Here is a 14,229-nt window from a genome sequence, read left to right on the forward strand (position 1 = left end):
CCTGTCCCCTCAACAACAGACAGAAGCAAGCCATGCTCCTCACACCCCAAATAGCACCACTGCATGGTTAGAGAGCACAACTTCCAACCTGGATGCTACCTTTGGGCTTAAAAAGCCAAGCACCTCCAGTGAAGTTCCCCTTTTGCTTTGACTGGTTAGTGAAGAAAGCCTGGAAGCACAAATGGCTGCACACTGTTAACCTTTGGTGCCCCTTGAGGGCTTCACTTGAATTCTTGCTCAAGAGCTTCCTCAGTTTTCAGCCTGCTGAGCAGGAAGAGCAGCTGCTCACTGTAGGCTTAGGATGTGCAATAGAAATCTTCAGTAGAGCTGAAAAAGAATCTATCACCTCCTCCTTTTCTAGGCAATCCCATGGCCTGCCTTTTGCATGTCTCTTTTTCTAGTAGAAGTTCTGCATTTTGAGTAGGAAGTGGTACCTGAAGCTAAGCTGCCAGAGCATGGAAGAACACAGCATGGAGAAAACAGACTTTTTTTTCCCCTCTCTAAGCAGCTGTGGCTGTGGCTCAGTGATTCAGCCTTCTGGCAGGCTGTTTCTTTGCTCTGGAAAACTGCCAGGTTTAAGCACCTCTGCAATTGAAAGTTCCTTGCTGGTACTTCTGGCTGTTTACATCCTCAAGCAGGCAGCTTGGAGCTTTCTTGCCCCAGGAAGGTGAGATTTCAGAGGTGAGGAACAATGGTTGAAAGCTGACAGCTTGATGTTGTGGTAGGAGAGCCTGGTGGTGGTGGTCTGCTGCTTGCCAGGCTCAAAGCATGCTGTGCAACTGGAACTGGCACTGCCCACTTGCAACACTGCCCTTTCATAAAGCTTCTTGGCTTTGGTGCCCAGTACTCCTCATCTCCCATCCCATGATGCTGGAACTGCTTGGCTTTGCTGGGTGAAACCAGCAGGAACACAAGCCTGGCTTTTACACCCACAACCAGCTTAGACACTGTCCAGCAGACTGCATCCTCCTCCTTGGGATGGGTGGATTCTGGCAGTTTGCTGTGATGCAGAATCCAGGCAGCACTTCTTGGGGCAAAGGCATCATTTCTGCACTTAGTTCCTCTTCCCTGTGGAATAAAATGAAGGACTTAAGACAGGCCAGGATGGTAGGGTGGCTAAAAAGGTGTTCAAGAAGGGAGGTTTCAACTCCTCACCTTCACTTGCTCCTCACCCAAGCTCTCTCTGCACCACAGAATAGGACAAGAAGCACCAGCCTCAGGGTGGCCCAGGGGAGGCTGAGGTTGGATAGTAGGAAAGACTTTCTTCTCTAAAAGGGTTGTCAAGGCCTGGCCCCAGCTGCCCAGGGCAGGAGTGGAATCCCCACCCCTGGAGGGGTTTCAAAGCCATGGAGATGTGGCAGTGCTGAGGGACATGATTTGGTGGTGACCTGGCAGTGCTGGGTGCATGGTTTTACTTGATGATCTTAGAAGGTCTCTTCCAACCAAATCCATTCTATGATGCTCACCTCTGAGGGTGCCTGAAGGCCTCCTCCATGAGCCCTGTTAAAGCTGAGTGTGGTTAGTGCAGGACAACAGGGTTAAAAACAAGAGGAAATGAGCTGAAATGTTTTGAATCTTCCGATTGCTACAGCAGGGAACAGCAACCCAAAAATCAGGGTGGCTGATCCCATCCCTCTTCAAATGGCCTCAGGAATCTAAGCTGCAGTTCACATTCTCTGCTTTCATTAATGACCAAGGAGAAAGGAGAGTGAATTCCCAGATGCCTGAAGACAGCAGTGAGAGTGGCACAAGAAGTGTGCAAGCCTGCAACCTCTCTTCCAACAGCTTTATTTACATACCAAGTTACTGTAAACCATCCCTTAGGATCCTCTCATCCCAATATGTTAACTGTTGTAACCAGTGTACTGTTTATTAAAGCATAACACTTGTGATCAGCAGCAGGAAACAGCCTCTAGAGTTTGGGGGTTGGTTTCCCTGGACGAGTTGAAGTCCAAAGTGTCAAAACAAAAAGGCACAGAAATAAAACCAACCCCAAAAGCAGGTTAAAATAGTCCAAAAGAACCTTTTGTGTGCTCCAAATATGCAGCTCAGACAGGACTCCTTCTGTCTGATGGGAGCAGGAGACCAAAGAGCCATTTGCCTTTCCTAAAGGCACCATCAAACCCAGCCTGCTTCTCGACTTCATTAGCTCCCCCCTGGCAGCAGGGGGTGGGCTGTCAGCCCAGAGCTGTGCCCTGAGGCAAAGCAGTGGTGGCTGCAGCTCTGTCAGTGCAGAAAGCCAGGTGGCTTTGAGACTGCTCTCCCCAGGTCCTTTGTTGGGCACACACAAAACCCCACCAGCACTCCAAAGCAGCACAAGCATGGGCAAGGTGCAAGTGTGAGTATCCCTGAGGTTCCACAGAGTCTTGCAGAGTATAAAATGCACCCTCTGAAGTTGTCATCAAACAAAGAAGTTAGTCCATAGCAGCTTTAGAAGGGGCTGGAGAGGCACTGAGTTGGGCAGAGGGCTGGACAAACCTTCCTCTTAGGGGTACAGGAGAATCCACATCACTCCAGGCAGAGCTTGAGGAGCACAGTTCTGGCTCCTGTCCACACCACGTTTCTGCCAACCAGAAAGTGTCTCCCAGCAGCATAGTGCTGGTGGTTTCCTTTGACTGCTTCCCACAGAATAAACTCTTTTCCCTTCTGTCAGTTCACCATCATCTGAAACAATGGCTAAAGGAGCTTCCAGGGCAGGCTTCTACGTGCAGGAAAGTGAAACAAAACTACAAGGCAAGAGAAACCTTGGCCACTTTCTACAAGGAGGCTCCCAGCCACACAAGCTGGGGCTGCTGGGGGCAGACTTGCAGCCCACAGCATCCAGCTCTGTGTTTTATGAGCTACTCTAAAGAGAAAAGCCAGCAAGAAGCCTTCCTCTGAGGAAGGCCTCTCCTTCCCTTTTCAACAGCAGCCAGAAGAGCAGTGACACAACTGCTTCTTCATCCACCAGTGTTGGGTCAAGAGAGTGCAGGAGGGAGGAGATTCCCTTGGGGTCCTCAGGCTCAGGAGCTGTGAGCCACAGGGCAGTTGTCTCTCTGGTTCAGCCTCATCTTCTGGATGTGTTTGTAGCATGACTGCCAAAGGAAGAGAGCAGCCCATTAAAGGAGGAGGTTGGGGGCTTTGAAGCCAAACTCTGGCCTCTAGCACACCAAGTGAAGCTGTGCTGCCCCCCAGCATGGGCCAAGAGAGTAAATCTACACAGGAGTGCAAGGGAGATGGACAAGATGACCTTAGAGGGTCCCTTCCAACCCACTGCATTCTATGCTTAGGAATTAAACAGAAGCAGATTCCCCAGGCTAGAAGAAAACCAACCTGTGCTAGGCACACAAAGAGCCCTCCAATCAAATGAGAGCAGGACACATCAGTGTCTGGATCACCCAAGGAATCACAGAATGGGGTGTGGGGGTTGGAAGGCATTTCTGGAGCTCATCACCCAGCCCAGCCACCCTGCCAAAGCAGGAAACTCAAGGCAGCTTGCAAGTGCCACTGCTGAAAACATTTCCTTACCTCCAGTGCTGTTAACAGAAAGTCATAGAGTCCTCCTTGGTTGGTGGGGTCCATCAAGTCTCTGATCAGGTGGATTTCAGCTCCCAGGTGTTGGATTCTAGGGGGAAAGAAAGAAACAGACAAGAAGTCATGACTACAGAAATCTCTGGGCACTGATGTCTGTGTGTTTGACATCAGGTTATGGAGGGGAGGCATGGCTCTGCAAGCTCAAGCTTGATGCACACAATCCCAGTATGGTGCTGGGGCTGGAAGGAGAGCCCAACCCACACTGCTAAAGCAGGGCACCCACAGCACAGTGCCCAAGATCACAGTGCCCAGGTGGCTTTGGAATCTCTCCACACAAGGAGACTCCACAACCTCTCTGGGCAGCCTGGGACAGGGCTCCAGCAGCCTCACACCAAAGAGGTTTCTCCTCCTGTTCAGGTGGAACCTCCTGGGTTGCAGTTTGTGCCTATTTCCCCCTTTCCCTGTCACTGGGCACCACTGACAAGAGCCTTGCTGAGCACTGAGATCCCCTCTCCAGGCTAAACAGCCCCAAGGTCTCTCCTCTCCTTTCCTCCTCACAGAGATGCTCACAAGATGATCCCTTGTGCATCACCTCAGCCTTCTGGAGGCTGTCTTTGAGGTATCCAGGATGGCTGAACCTCAACAAAGATGCTCAATTAGAAGACAATGTCAGCTCCTCCCTTTTTCAGTCTATCTCCCCTTCTCTCTCACCTACAGTCTAGGCAGCTGCTTACCAAACAAACCTTGCCTGGAGAAGAGGAGGCTCAGGGGAGACCTCATTGCTGTCTACAGCTCCCTGAAGGGAGGTTGCAGCCAGGTGGGGGTTGGTCTCTTCTCCCAGGCACCCAGCACCAGAACAAGAGGACACAGTCTCAAGCTGTGCCAGGGGAGGTTTAGGCTGGAGGTGAGGAGAAAGTTCTTCCCAGCAAGAGAGATTGGCCCTGGGGATGTGCTGCCCAGGGAGGTGGTGGAGTCCCCATCCCTGGAAGTGTTCAAGAGGGGATTGGATGTGGCACTTGGAGCCATGGTTTAGTTAGTCAGGAGGTGCTGGGTGACAGCTTGGACTTGATGATCTCTGAGGTCTCTTCCAACCTTATTGATTCTATGAATCATCCACCAGGATTGCAGGGAAAAGACCCCAAACCATGAACTTCATGGCCCCAAATGGCAACATTTCACCCTTTCTCTTTGGAGGCCAGGCATATCCAGGAAGTCAGTCAAGGTTGTTGACTCCCAGTTGGCCAGCTTCCACTTACTTTGCTCGAGATACAACATAGATCAGCAGAGAGAGCAGGTCATCCATGGGCAGCTTGTAGTCCTTCTCCACCACCCGGGACACTGTGCTCTCTATCTCCTCGTAGGTCTTCTGAAGGATCAACAGCTTTTCCCTAGGGTCCACTGTGGTGCTGCCAGGAGGACAAGAGTCACATCAAAGGTGCTTCCACCACACAGCCAAAGGCATAAAGCAGCAGAACTGAAAATGAGCAGAGGAGGCTACAAAAACACTTCCATCCATCCATCCATCCATCCATCCATCCATCCATCCATCCACCCACCACCTCAAATGGCTGCACCAAAGAGTCACAGAATCATAGCATTGTCTGGGTTGGAAGGGACCTCAAGGCCAGTTCCAACCCCCTGCCATGGGCAGGGACACCTCACACCACAGCAGGTTGCTCACAGCCACATCCAGCCTGGCTTCCACCACCTCCCTGGGCAACCTGTGCCAGGCTCTCACCACCCTCCTGGGGAACAACTTCTTCCTAACATCCTGTTTGAATCTCCCCACTTCTAGTTTTGCTCCAAACCCCAAAACCAATCCCAACCCAAACAAACCAAACCCAACCCCAAAACCCAGAACAACAACCACCAGAGATAAAATAAGCCCAGCAACATCAAAACCAACCAAGCAAACCAACCCCAAACCCCAGCACACTCCTGGTGGTCAGCTGGAGGTTCTGGGCAGTGGCTTACATCAGCTTCTGCAGGCACTCAGTGGCAGACAGGAAGCACTTGTCTTTGATGAGGGACCGCCTCTGGAAAGGAGAAGAAGAGTTGGCCTTCCAGAGGAGGAACTCCCCAAGAGCCAGCATGGGGCTCCCCAGAAATCAGTGTGCTTGCTACCCAGAATCATAGCATCAATAAGGCTGGAAAAGACCTCAAAGATCAGCAAGTCCAAGCTGTCACCCAACACCTCCTGACTACTAAACCATGGCTTCAAGTGCCACATCCAATCCCCTCTTGAACACCTCCCTTCAGGGAGTTGGAGAGTGCAAGAAGGTCTCAAGCCAGCAGCAAGATGAAGCTCCAAGCCCATCTCACTAACCACCCCCAAGATAGCTCTTGGCATCACTTCTTACCTGGTTGGTTGTCAGGGTGAGATCCTTCAGAGGCCAGAGGTGTCTGAAAGGAGATTACAAAGAGAAGATTTAGAAGGCAGCTGCCCACATCTGAACTCCACTCTAAGTCAGCTCTGATTTTTGTCTCCTTGTGATGCTGAAGTCCTGTGGGTGCATGAGGCTGAGTTTGTTCCTCTTGTTGCACACATCAGTTCCAAAGATGGATCCATCTGCAGGGATGGATGAAAACAACATCTGCATCCAAACCCTTTCCCCTGTCCTGAGACCATGTGCCTACATTGTTCCAGTGGGTACCACTGGGTGGACTAAAGCCCTTTACTAAGCCACATTGGTCCTGGGCTGGAGCAAACCATTTGTCTGAAGAGCTAGAAAAGAAGATTTTCCACAGCCAGTGATGGGCCCAGGAAGAGGCTGTGTGTCCTTTCCATCAGAACATGCCCTGGCTGTTGCCTTCCCAGTGGCTCTGATGGGCTTGCAGCCTGGCACTTACTTCTGCACATCCAGAAACTCCAGCAGCTTGATGTCAGGAAACAAGCTAAGGTCCACAATGCCTTGGCAGTAGAGGTCATCTTCCCTTTCATGATAGAGCATGTAGAGCATGGAAAGCTCGGGGTAGAAGCAGGGCAGGATCAGTGGCAGGACCACACTGCATGCCTTCTGGTCACTGTGGCACAGAAAAGCGATGCAGAGTGAGACCTACAGCCTTGATGTTACCATGAGCCATGCAGCCCTCAATGGCAGGGGCAGCTTCTGAGACTGCAAAGTGCTCTTCTTGTTCTCCCCTCCACCTCTGAGTCCATCAAAGTGAATCTTACGCTGTAGGACAGTGTAATGTGTTAGCCATCACATCTCTGGGAGAAGCCTGGAGCACTGTCTCCAGCTGTTCTTTCTGAGCTGTTGCAGCAGAGGGCAAAGGCTAAATCAATCCAGATTAAAGCCCCTTTCTAGCTCTCACCATCTCACCAACCTCCTGGCTTCATCCAGCCCAGGTAGAGGTGTTTGGAGATAACAGCAAGGAGAAATCCAGACCAAATGGGGACAGCAGGGCAATGTTCCTTCCTCCCTCCAAACCCTAAGCCTGTGCCTCCCACAATCATTCCTGCCTTCATATTCTAGCAACATCTTCTCTTCTATCTCCTCTACCACGTTTCCCTCATGGTATTTCCCACAAGATATTCCATGTCTTCCCTAGGAAGAAATTCTTTCCAGTGAGGGTGGTGAGAGACTGGCACAGCTTGCCCAGGGAGGTGGGGGATGCCTCCTTCCTGGAGGTATTCAAGGCCAGGTTGGAGGAGGCCTTAAGCAACCTGGTCTAGTGGAAGGTGTCCCTGCCCTTGGCAGGGGGATTGGAAGTAGATGACCTTTAAGGTCCCTTCCAACCCAAACCATTCTATGACTCTATTTCCAAGCCTGCCTTTTAAGTCTGTGTACCACCCACAGCTCCAGCTCACCACTCAGACCTGCTACAGATCCTGATTAGAAGAAGTTGCTCTGATCCTTCAAGCAGAGCTCCTGAAAGCTTTGCTTTGAAAGCACTCAGCCTGTCTCAGGGGGACAAATCCAATCAGCTCAGCACTGGGTGTGTTTTGGAAGACCCTCCAGGCCTCTGGGCAGCTTCACACTAAACAACCAGTGGTGACACATACCTTGAACCTTCATCCACACATGGGGCAGGCTGTTGGCCTTTCTGTTCCAGTGCCAGGTGGAGCAAACCCCTAGAAGAGGAGCAGGATGAAGGGTTAGTTCCCTCCCTCATGCAATTTGTCATTCCCACATGAGGAGCTCAGCTGTCCCAGCATCAAGTGGAGTATTGGTAAAGCTCTCTGTCCTCCTTGCAGTGTTGTGTTGGTATTCAGGATGCACTCAGGGCTTCCTCCACTGCCAGCAGAAGCCATCAGGAGTGAGTGCTTCAAAAATAGCTTCCAAAGTGTAGGGTGTTCACCCTGGAGATCCTGTGGTGCACACTGAGTAGCCATCTCCTTGTATTCCCACTCAAGGGGCATGAAGTTGCAGGACCTGTCATTACCAACCTACTCTCTCATCTATCAGGGAAGATCAGAGGATGTTCTTGCTTGGGTTTGTCTTGCTGTTTCCAAGCCAAATCTTCATAATCTCAATATGAGGGTTGGGAAGAGGCTTTCCTTTTTCACATCAGCCTAGGGAACTTCTCATGGCACACAGAGCCCCCACTGCATCCCTCCCCACACTGCATCTGGAAGGTCCTGGGACACAAGGCACTGCAACAGGTTGACCAGAGCAGATGTGGATGCCCCCTCCCTGGAAGCATTTCAGGCCAGGTTGGATGGGACTTGGAGCAACCTGGGCTAGCTGGAGGTGTTCCCACCCATGGTAGGTGGCTGGAACTAGATGATCTTTAAGGTCTCTTCCAAAACCAAACCCTTTGATGATTCTGTGTAGACTTCCAAGGTATGCACTGAACTCAGCAGCACCTTTGCATGAGGCAGTGCTGTGCTAGCCCTGTTGCACTCTTCATGAGCACAGCTCAGATGAGTCAAATCTGACTTGTTCCTATCAGCTGAGCTGCTGTTCTCAGGCTGCTGCAGGACAGCCAACTCATCACAGAGCTGGCAGCCTTCCTCAAGCACACAATGCCATGCTGAGGACAGCAGAGCTTTCAGCCAACCTCTTCTTTTTAAAGCATCACCACCCTGGGTTCAGCCAGAGGCAGAGCTCCCCACCACTGCCTGCTGTGGCATTTCTCCTATCTTCTCCTTAAAGATATTAGAAGAGCACCAGGACCCTAATCACACCTTTGATCCAGCCCTTAATTAGCCATGGGCACAACCACACAACTGCACATCCTCCTTGTAGAGCCACCACCCACATCAGCTGAGCCTCCACATGAGATGGTGCTGCATGTTCTTAACTCCTGTTGAGGCATGTTAGGCTTAAATCTGCTTTCCACCCAAACACTGATATCAAACACCACTGCTGGGGGCTCTGATAGGCCTCACTGTCCTTGATACCTTGTGAGGATGCTTCCTTATATCTCTGCTTCTCTAAGTGAAGTCTTCTTCTGAGCAACAGCTCATTGAGCAGCCACAACCCAGTGAGATTTAGCCATGTTAAAGCCCTTGGGTTAAAAGTGAGCAAGGAGCATAGCAAGGGTTAGCTGGGTCCCTAGGACCTCAGGTTACAGGATCACACTGAATGATGGTTGGACTGGATGGTCTTGGAGGTCTCTTACAACCTGGTTGACTCTATGATGGGGCTTGGAGGGGACCCACCTAGTCCAAGCCCCCTGCTGAAGCAGGGTCACACCCACAGCAGCTTGCCCAGGATCACAATGCCCAGGGAGGGTTTGGAATCTCTCCAGAGGAGGAGACTCCACAACCTCTCTGGGCAGCCTGGGCCAGGGCTCCAGCACCCTCACACCAAAGGAGTTTCTTTTCACATTCAGATGGAACCTTCTGGGTTCCAGTGTGTGCCTACTGCCACCTTTCCCTGTCCCTGGACACCACTGACAAGAGACTGGCCCCATCCTCTTGCCCCCACCCTTGAGATATTGATCAGCATTGAGAATAGAATAGAATAGAATAGAATAGAATAGAATAGAATAGAATAGAATAGAATAGAATAGAATAGAATAGAATAGACCAGACCAGACCAGACCAGACCAGACCAGACCAGACCAGACCAGACCAGGTTGGAAAAGACCTTTGAGATCATCCAGTCCAACCTATCATCCAACACCATCTGATCAACTCAACCATGGCACCAAGGGCCTCAGCCAGGCTCTTCCTAAACACCTCCAGGGATGGGGACTCCACCACCTCCCTGGGCAGCACATCCCAAGGGCCAATCACTGGGAAGAACTTCTTCCTCACCTCCAGCCTAAACCTCCCCTGGCACAGCTTGAGACTGTGTCCTCTTGTTCTGGTGCTGCTTGCCTGGGAGAAGAGACCAACCCCCACCTGGCTACAACCTCCCTTCAGGGAGTTGTAGACAGCAATGAGGTCTTCCCTGAGCCTGCTCTTCTCCAGGCTAAGCAACCCCAGCTCCCTCAGCCTCTCCTCCCCTGGAAGATCCCCTCTCCATCTGCTCTTCTAAAGAGCCATTGCAAGTAACCCTTTGTTTGGCACCATCCTGAAGCAGCTCTCCCAGGCAACACTCTGTGCAAAGCAGCTGCCAGTGGGCTGCTCCCCAAGCCCTCCATGCTCACACCCATGCCAGCACTCAGCACTCTTCACTTACTGGTAGAACTCCCATATTTTCTTTGCATAGTACTTGACTTCCTCTTGTGCCATGGTCAGCAAGTGTCTGTTGGCCCCAATCCCAGAATATGTTGCCTGGAAAGCTATGGTCAAGGCCTTCAGCAGCTTTCCCAGTGGGTGTAGGGAGGACTTCAGTGCCTGCATAACAGAGGAAAATTGGATTTCACAAGCCAGCCCTTGCCACTGGCAGGGAACAACAACTGTGGAAGGCCACCCAGCCTCCTCTTGTCAGCAAAGGAGAACAGGTCTAGAGGCAACCAGCTGTAACTTGGGTCTGGTTTTGCTGCCATAAGCCTCTTCCCCTCCTATCACCAGACACAAGTGTGCTTAGTAGAAATGCTCTTCTGAGGAGATTTGCTGGGCTAGTCAAGGGAGACAGCAAAGGCTGCTCCAGGGAAAGGTAGGTTGAGTGCAAAAAACAACCACCAAGAGCCCATGGAAGTTCATGAATCATTTCCAGCCACTGGTTTATTCCTTGGGATGGTTTGAGGGCCAGGACTGAAGCTCTATCATCACTTCCTGGCCCTGATTGATTCACATAAAGTGAGTGTCTAAAAACCATGAGGGTTAGCCCTCCTCTCCCCAGGCAGAGGTATTCACACAGCTTAGAGAAGAGTCTCAGAGTCACTGTTTCCATCATAGTTGTTAGCAGGAAGCATCAGAAAGATGCTGGTGGGTGTGAAGGATGATGTGAATTGTCACAGCTGGAAACTTTACCTTCTCTAAATAGCTCTGGAGGGACTCCAGCTCCTGGTGCAAGACAAGCTCCTCTAGAATATCTTCTATCTTCCAGGACACTTCCTCAGTCCCCCTGGAAAGATAGAATAGAACAGAACAGAATAAACCAGGTTGGAAAAGACCTTTGAGATCATCCAGCCCAACCTATCACCCAACACCATCTCATCAACTAAACCATGGCACCAAGAGCCTCATCCAGACTCTTCCTAAACACCTCCAGGGATGGGGACTCCACCACCTCCCTGGGCAGCACATCCCAATGGCCAATCTCTCTTGCTGGGAAGAATTTCTTCCTCACTTCCAGCCTAAACCTCCCCTGGCACAGCTTGAGACTGTGTCCTCTTGTTCTGGTGCTGGGTGCCTGGGAGAAGAGACCAACCCCCACCTGGCTACAACCTCCCTTCAGGGAGCTGGAGAGAGCAAGAAGGTCTCCCCTGAGCCTCCTCTTCTGCAGGCTAAGCAACCCCAGCTCCCTCAGCCTCTCCTCCCAGGGCTGTGCTGCAGACCCCTCCCCAGCTTTGTTGCCCTTCTCTGGACACCTTCCAGCATCTCAACATCTTTCCTAACCTGAGGGGCCCAGAACTGGACACAGGACTCAAGGTGTGGCCTAACCAGTGCTGAAATGAAAGAAGAGGATGAAAGCCACCCAATGAAGTGCTGGGATGAAGAGCTATTGCAGGTAGACCCCATGGGGGCACCAAGGCTATTAGGACAAATTAGTTTTTCTCTACCCTTCCCCATGGAATTGCTCCTCAGGCTTACCCCTGCCTTCAGCTCCCACTGCAGGCAGCCTGAGCTGCATGCTGCCCATAGCTGTCTGATCTGTTGTGGATGTTTTCTTACAGGAAGATGAGTTTGGCTCCCTACAACTCCCTGAAAGGAGGTTGGAGCTGGGTGGGGGTTGGTCTCTTCAGGACAGGACAACAGCACAAGAGGAAATGGCCTCAGGTTGCACCATGGGAGGCTTAGGTTGGACAGGAGGAACAATTTCTTCCCCAAAGTGTTGTCAAGCCCTGGCAGAGGCTGCCCAGGGCAGCAGTGATGTCCCTGGAGGGGTTCCAAAGCCATGTCGGTGTGGTGCTGAGGGAAACAGCTCAGCGGTGGAGTGGGCAGTGTTGGGCTAGCAGTTGGACTTGATGAGCTCAGAGGTCTTTTCCAGCCTCAGTGGTTCTGTGAGCAGGAAGAAGTGGACAGTGCTTGGGCTCACAGCACATGGCAGACCCTAATGCAGAGCACTACCCTCTCTACCCAAGGGGGCTCCCCAGCTGCAGTGCAACGCTCATACCTCTGGCAGAAGAGGTACTCCTGAGACTTCCTCAGCTCCTTGCTGGTTTGAACGTGGAACCCTGTGAAGGACTCTTCCATTTCTTCTTTGCAGCCAGAGTGGATGAACTCCAGGAACTGGTCATAAATTCCTTTCCATCTCTTCTCCACTGGGAACTCCTCAAGGCCCAGCTGACTGCAAACCACAACAAGCCATTAAGCTTTTCCCCAGCCCTCCTCAGCTGTTTCAAGGCTTCACTTTGGGACGTGGAAGGTTCTCCACAGCCTGATATGAGCACAAGAACTGTGGGACCAGCAGCACCTAAGGGTCACTGCACCAAAGGCAGCTCAGGTCTGTTGTCCTGACAGTGAGGTACTTTGGCTGAAGGAGGATCCCTGGGGTGTGGACCATGAATCACCTGCATCTTTGCTGGTGAATTGAAGACAGGATTTCTACTTAGGGATGTTTCTGAACAGAGACTAATTGTTTTTCAACTGAAAGCCTACAGAGAAGTCTGGGACAGCTGAGCAGCTACCACCAGTAGTTATTACTGAGGTCTCTTCTCCCAGGCACCCAGCACCAGAACAAAAGGACACAGTCTCAAGCTGTGCCAGGGGAAGTTTAGGCTGGAGGTGAGGAGAAAGTTCTTCCCAGCAAGAGAGATTGGCCATTGGGATGTGCTGCCCAGGGAGGTGGTGGAGTCCCCATCCCTGAAGGTGTTTAGGAAGAGTCTGGATGAGGGTCTTGGTGCCATGGTTTAGTTGATGAGATGGTGTTGGGTGATAGGTTGGGCTGGATGATCTCTGAGGTCTTTTCCAACCTTATTGATTCTATGATTCTATTTCTGCCTGGAAATCACAGGAAGCTTCTGCACCAGGCAGATTCTGATGGACTGGAAAGGATTTGCAGAGGAAAAAGGAGCAAAATGAACTGAGTTTTGGAAGAGGAACTCCCCCCTCAGAGGATGAGCAATGTGTCCCAAGTAGTGCCAAGAAGCTGGTGAGGAGAAGTCTTCTGAGGAGTGGCTGAGGGACCTGGGGCTGTTGAGCCTGGAGGTAAGGAGGCTGAAGTGAGACCTTCTGGCTCTCTCCAGCTCCCTCAAAGGAGTGCCAAGCCACCACAAAACCATGACCCTAAGCACCCTCAGGCACCTCTCAGAAAGCTTGCTCTCTAGAGCCTTCACCAGCTTTGTTGCCCTTCTCTGGACCCACTCCAGCACCTTGGAGTCCTTGGAGTGAGGGGCCCAAAACTGACCCTGAAATTCAAGGTGCAACCCAGCAATGCCCAGCCCAGGGGGATGATCTCTGCTCTGGTCCCACTGGCCACACTATTACTGATCCAAACCAGGCTGCTGGTGGCCTTTGTGGTCTCCTAGACACCCCCTGGCTCATCTTCAGCTGCTGTCAACCAGCACACCCCAGGTCCTTTCCCACCGGGCCGCTTCCAGCCGCTCTTCCCCCACCCTGGAGCATTCAAGGGGTTATTGTGACCACAGTGACCCAGCACTTAAGATCAAGCCTTCCAGGCAAAAGCTGCCTTGAACCCTTTGTCTTTTGAGCTGTATTCATCTAGGCAGAGCCACAACCCAAGCCCTGGCCCAGGAAGCTGTTGCTCACGCTTTGGTTATGCTGTCGTCCAGCTGCTCGTGGGACGTGTTCAGGATGCCGTGGGTCTGAAGACCTTGGCCTGATTTGTTAGTGAAGGTGCCCTCCAGAATGAAGCCATTGGCAAAGGACAGCTTTCCCTGCAGTGGAGAAAACAAAGGGTTATTCTGCCAAGAGCTCATTAGGGACAGGAAACAAGCTGGACTCAGAGCTCCAGTTCTCTTTGCAGCAGAGCCAGCTGCTGCCACAGCAGCTGAGGACACCTTCCAGCACGGAGGTGCCCATTTTCATCAAGCACTCAGTAAGGTGGCAAGTCTCTGCAGAAGACATGGCCTTGCTGTTGAGGAGGGGAAAGAACCACCACAACCCACCCCAAGAGGAAAACATTTGCTCTGTGCTTTAGCCTGGAGAAAAGGAGGCTCAGGGGAGACCTTCTTGCTCTCTGCAACGACCTGAAGGGAGGTTGTAGACAGGAGGGGGTTGGTCTCTTCTGCCAGGCAAGCAGCACCAGAACA

At 51.7% G+C, this 14,229-nt stretch overlaps 1 protein-coding gene across 1 annotated transcript in view; it reads right to left on the reverse strand.

Moving 5' to 3' along the window:
* Positions 1 to 2,785: 2,785 nt before the first annotated feature.
* Positions 2,786 to 14,229, reverse strand: part of ALS2CL (ALS2 C-terminal like) — a 31,581-nt gene continuing 20,137 nt past the window's right edge. The window contains exons 15-25 of the mRNA XM_009898156.2: positions 13,727 to 13,854; positions 12,132 to 12,305; positions 10,826 to 10,919; positions 10,089 to 10,246; positions 7,520 to 7,588; positions 6,364 to 6,537; positions 5,874 to 5,916; positions 5,488 to 5,549; positions 4,770 to 4,919; positions 3,508 to 3,604; positions 2,786 to 3,074 (exon numbers count right to left, since the gene is read on the reverse strand). Of these exons, the coding sequence (XP_009896458.2) occupies positions 3,003 to 3,074; positions 3,508 to 3,604; positions 4,770 to 4,919; positions 5,488 to 5,549; positions 5,874 to 5,916; positions 6,364 to 6,537; positions 7,520 to 7,588; positions 10,089 to 10,246; positions 10,826 to 10,919; positions 12,132 to 12,305; positions 13,727 to 13,854 (1,221 nt within the window). The 3' untranslated portion in view covers positions 2,786 to 3,002. The remainder of the gene's footprint in view (positions 3,075 to 3,507; positions 3,605 to 4,769; positions 4,920 to 5,487; positions 5,550 to 5,873; positions 5,917 to 6,363; positions 6,538 to 7,519; positions 7,589 to 10,088; positions 10,247 to 10,825; positions 10,920 to 12,131; positions 12,306 to 13,726; positions 13,855 to 14,229) is intronic.

The sequence above is a fragment of the Dryobates pubescens genome, chromosome 21, assembly GCF_014839835.1.
Source record: "Dryobates pubescens isolate bDryPub1 chromosome 21, bDryPub1.pri, whole genome shotgun sequence".
NCBI classification, from domain to species: Eukaryota; Metazoa; Chordata; class Aves; order Piciformes; family Picidae; genus Dryobates; species Dryobates pubescens.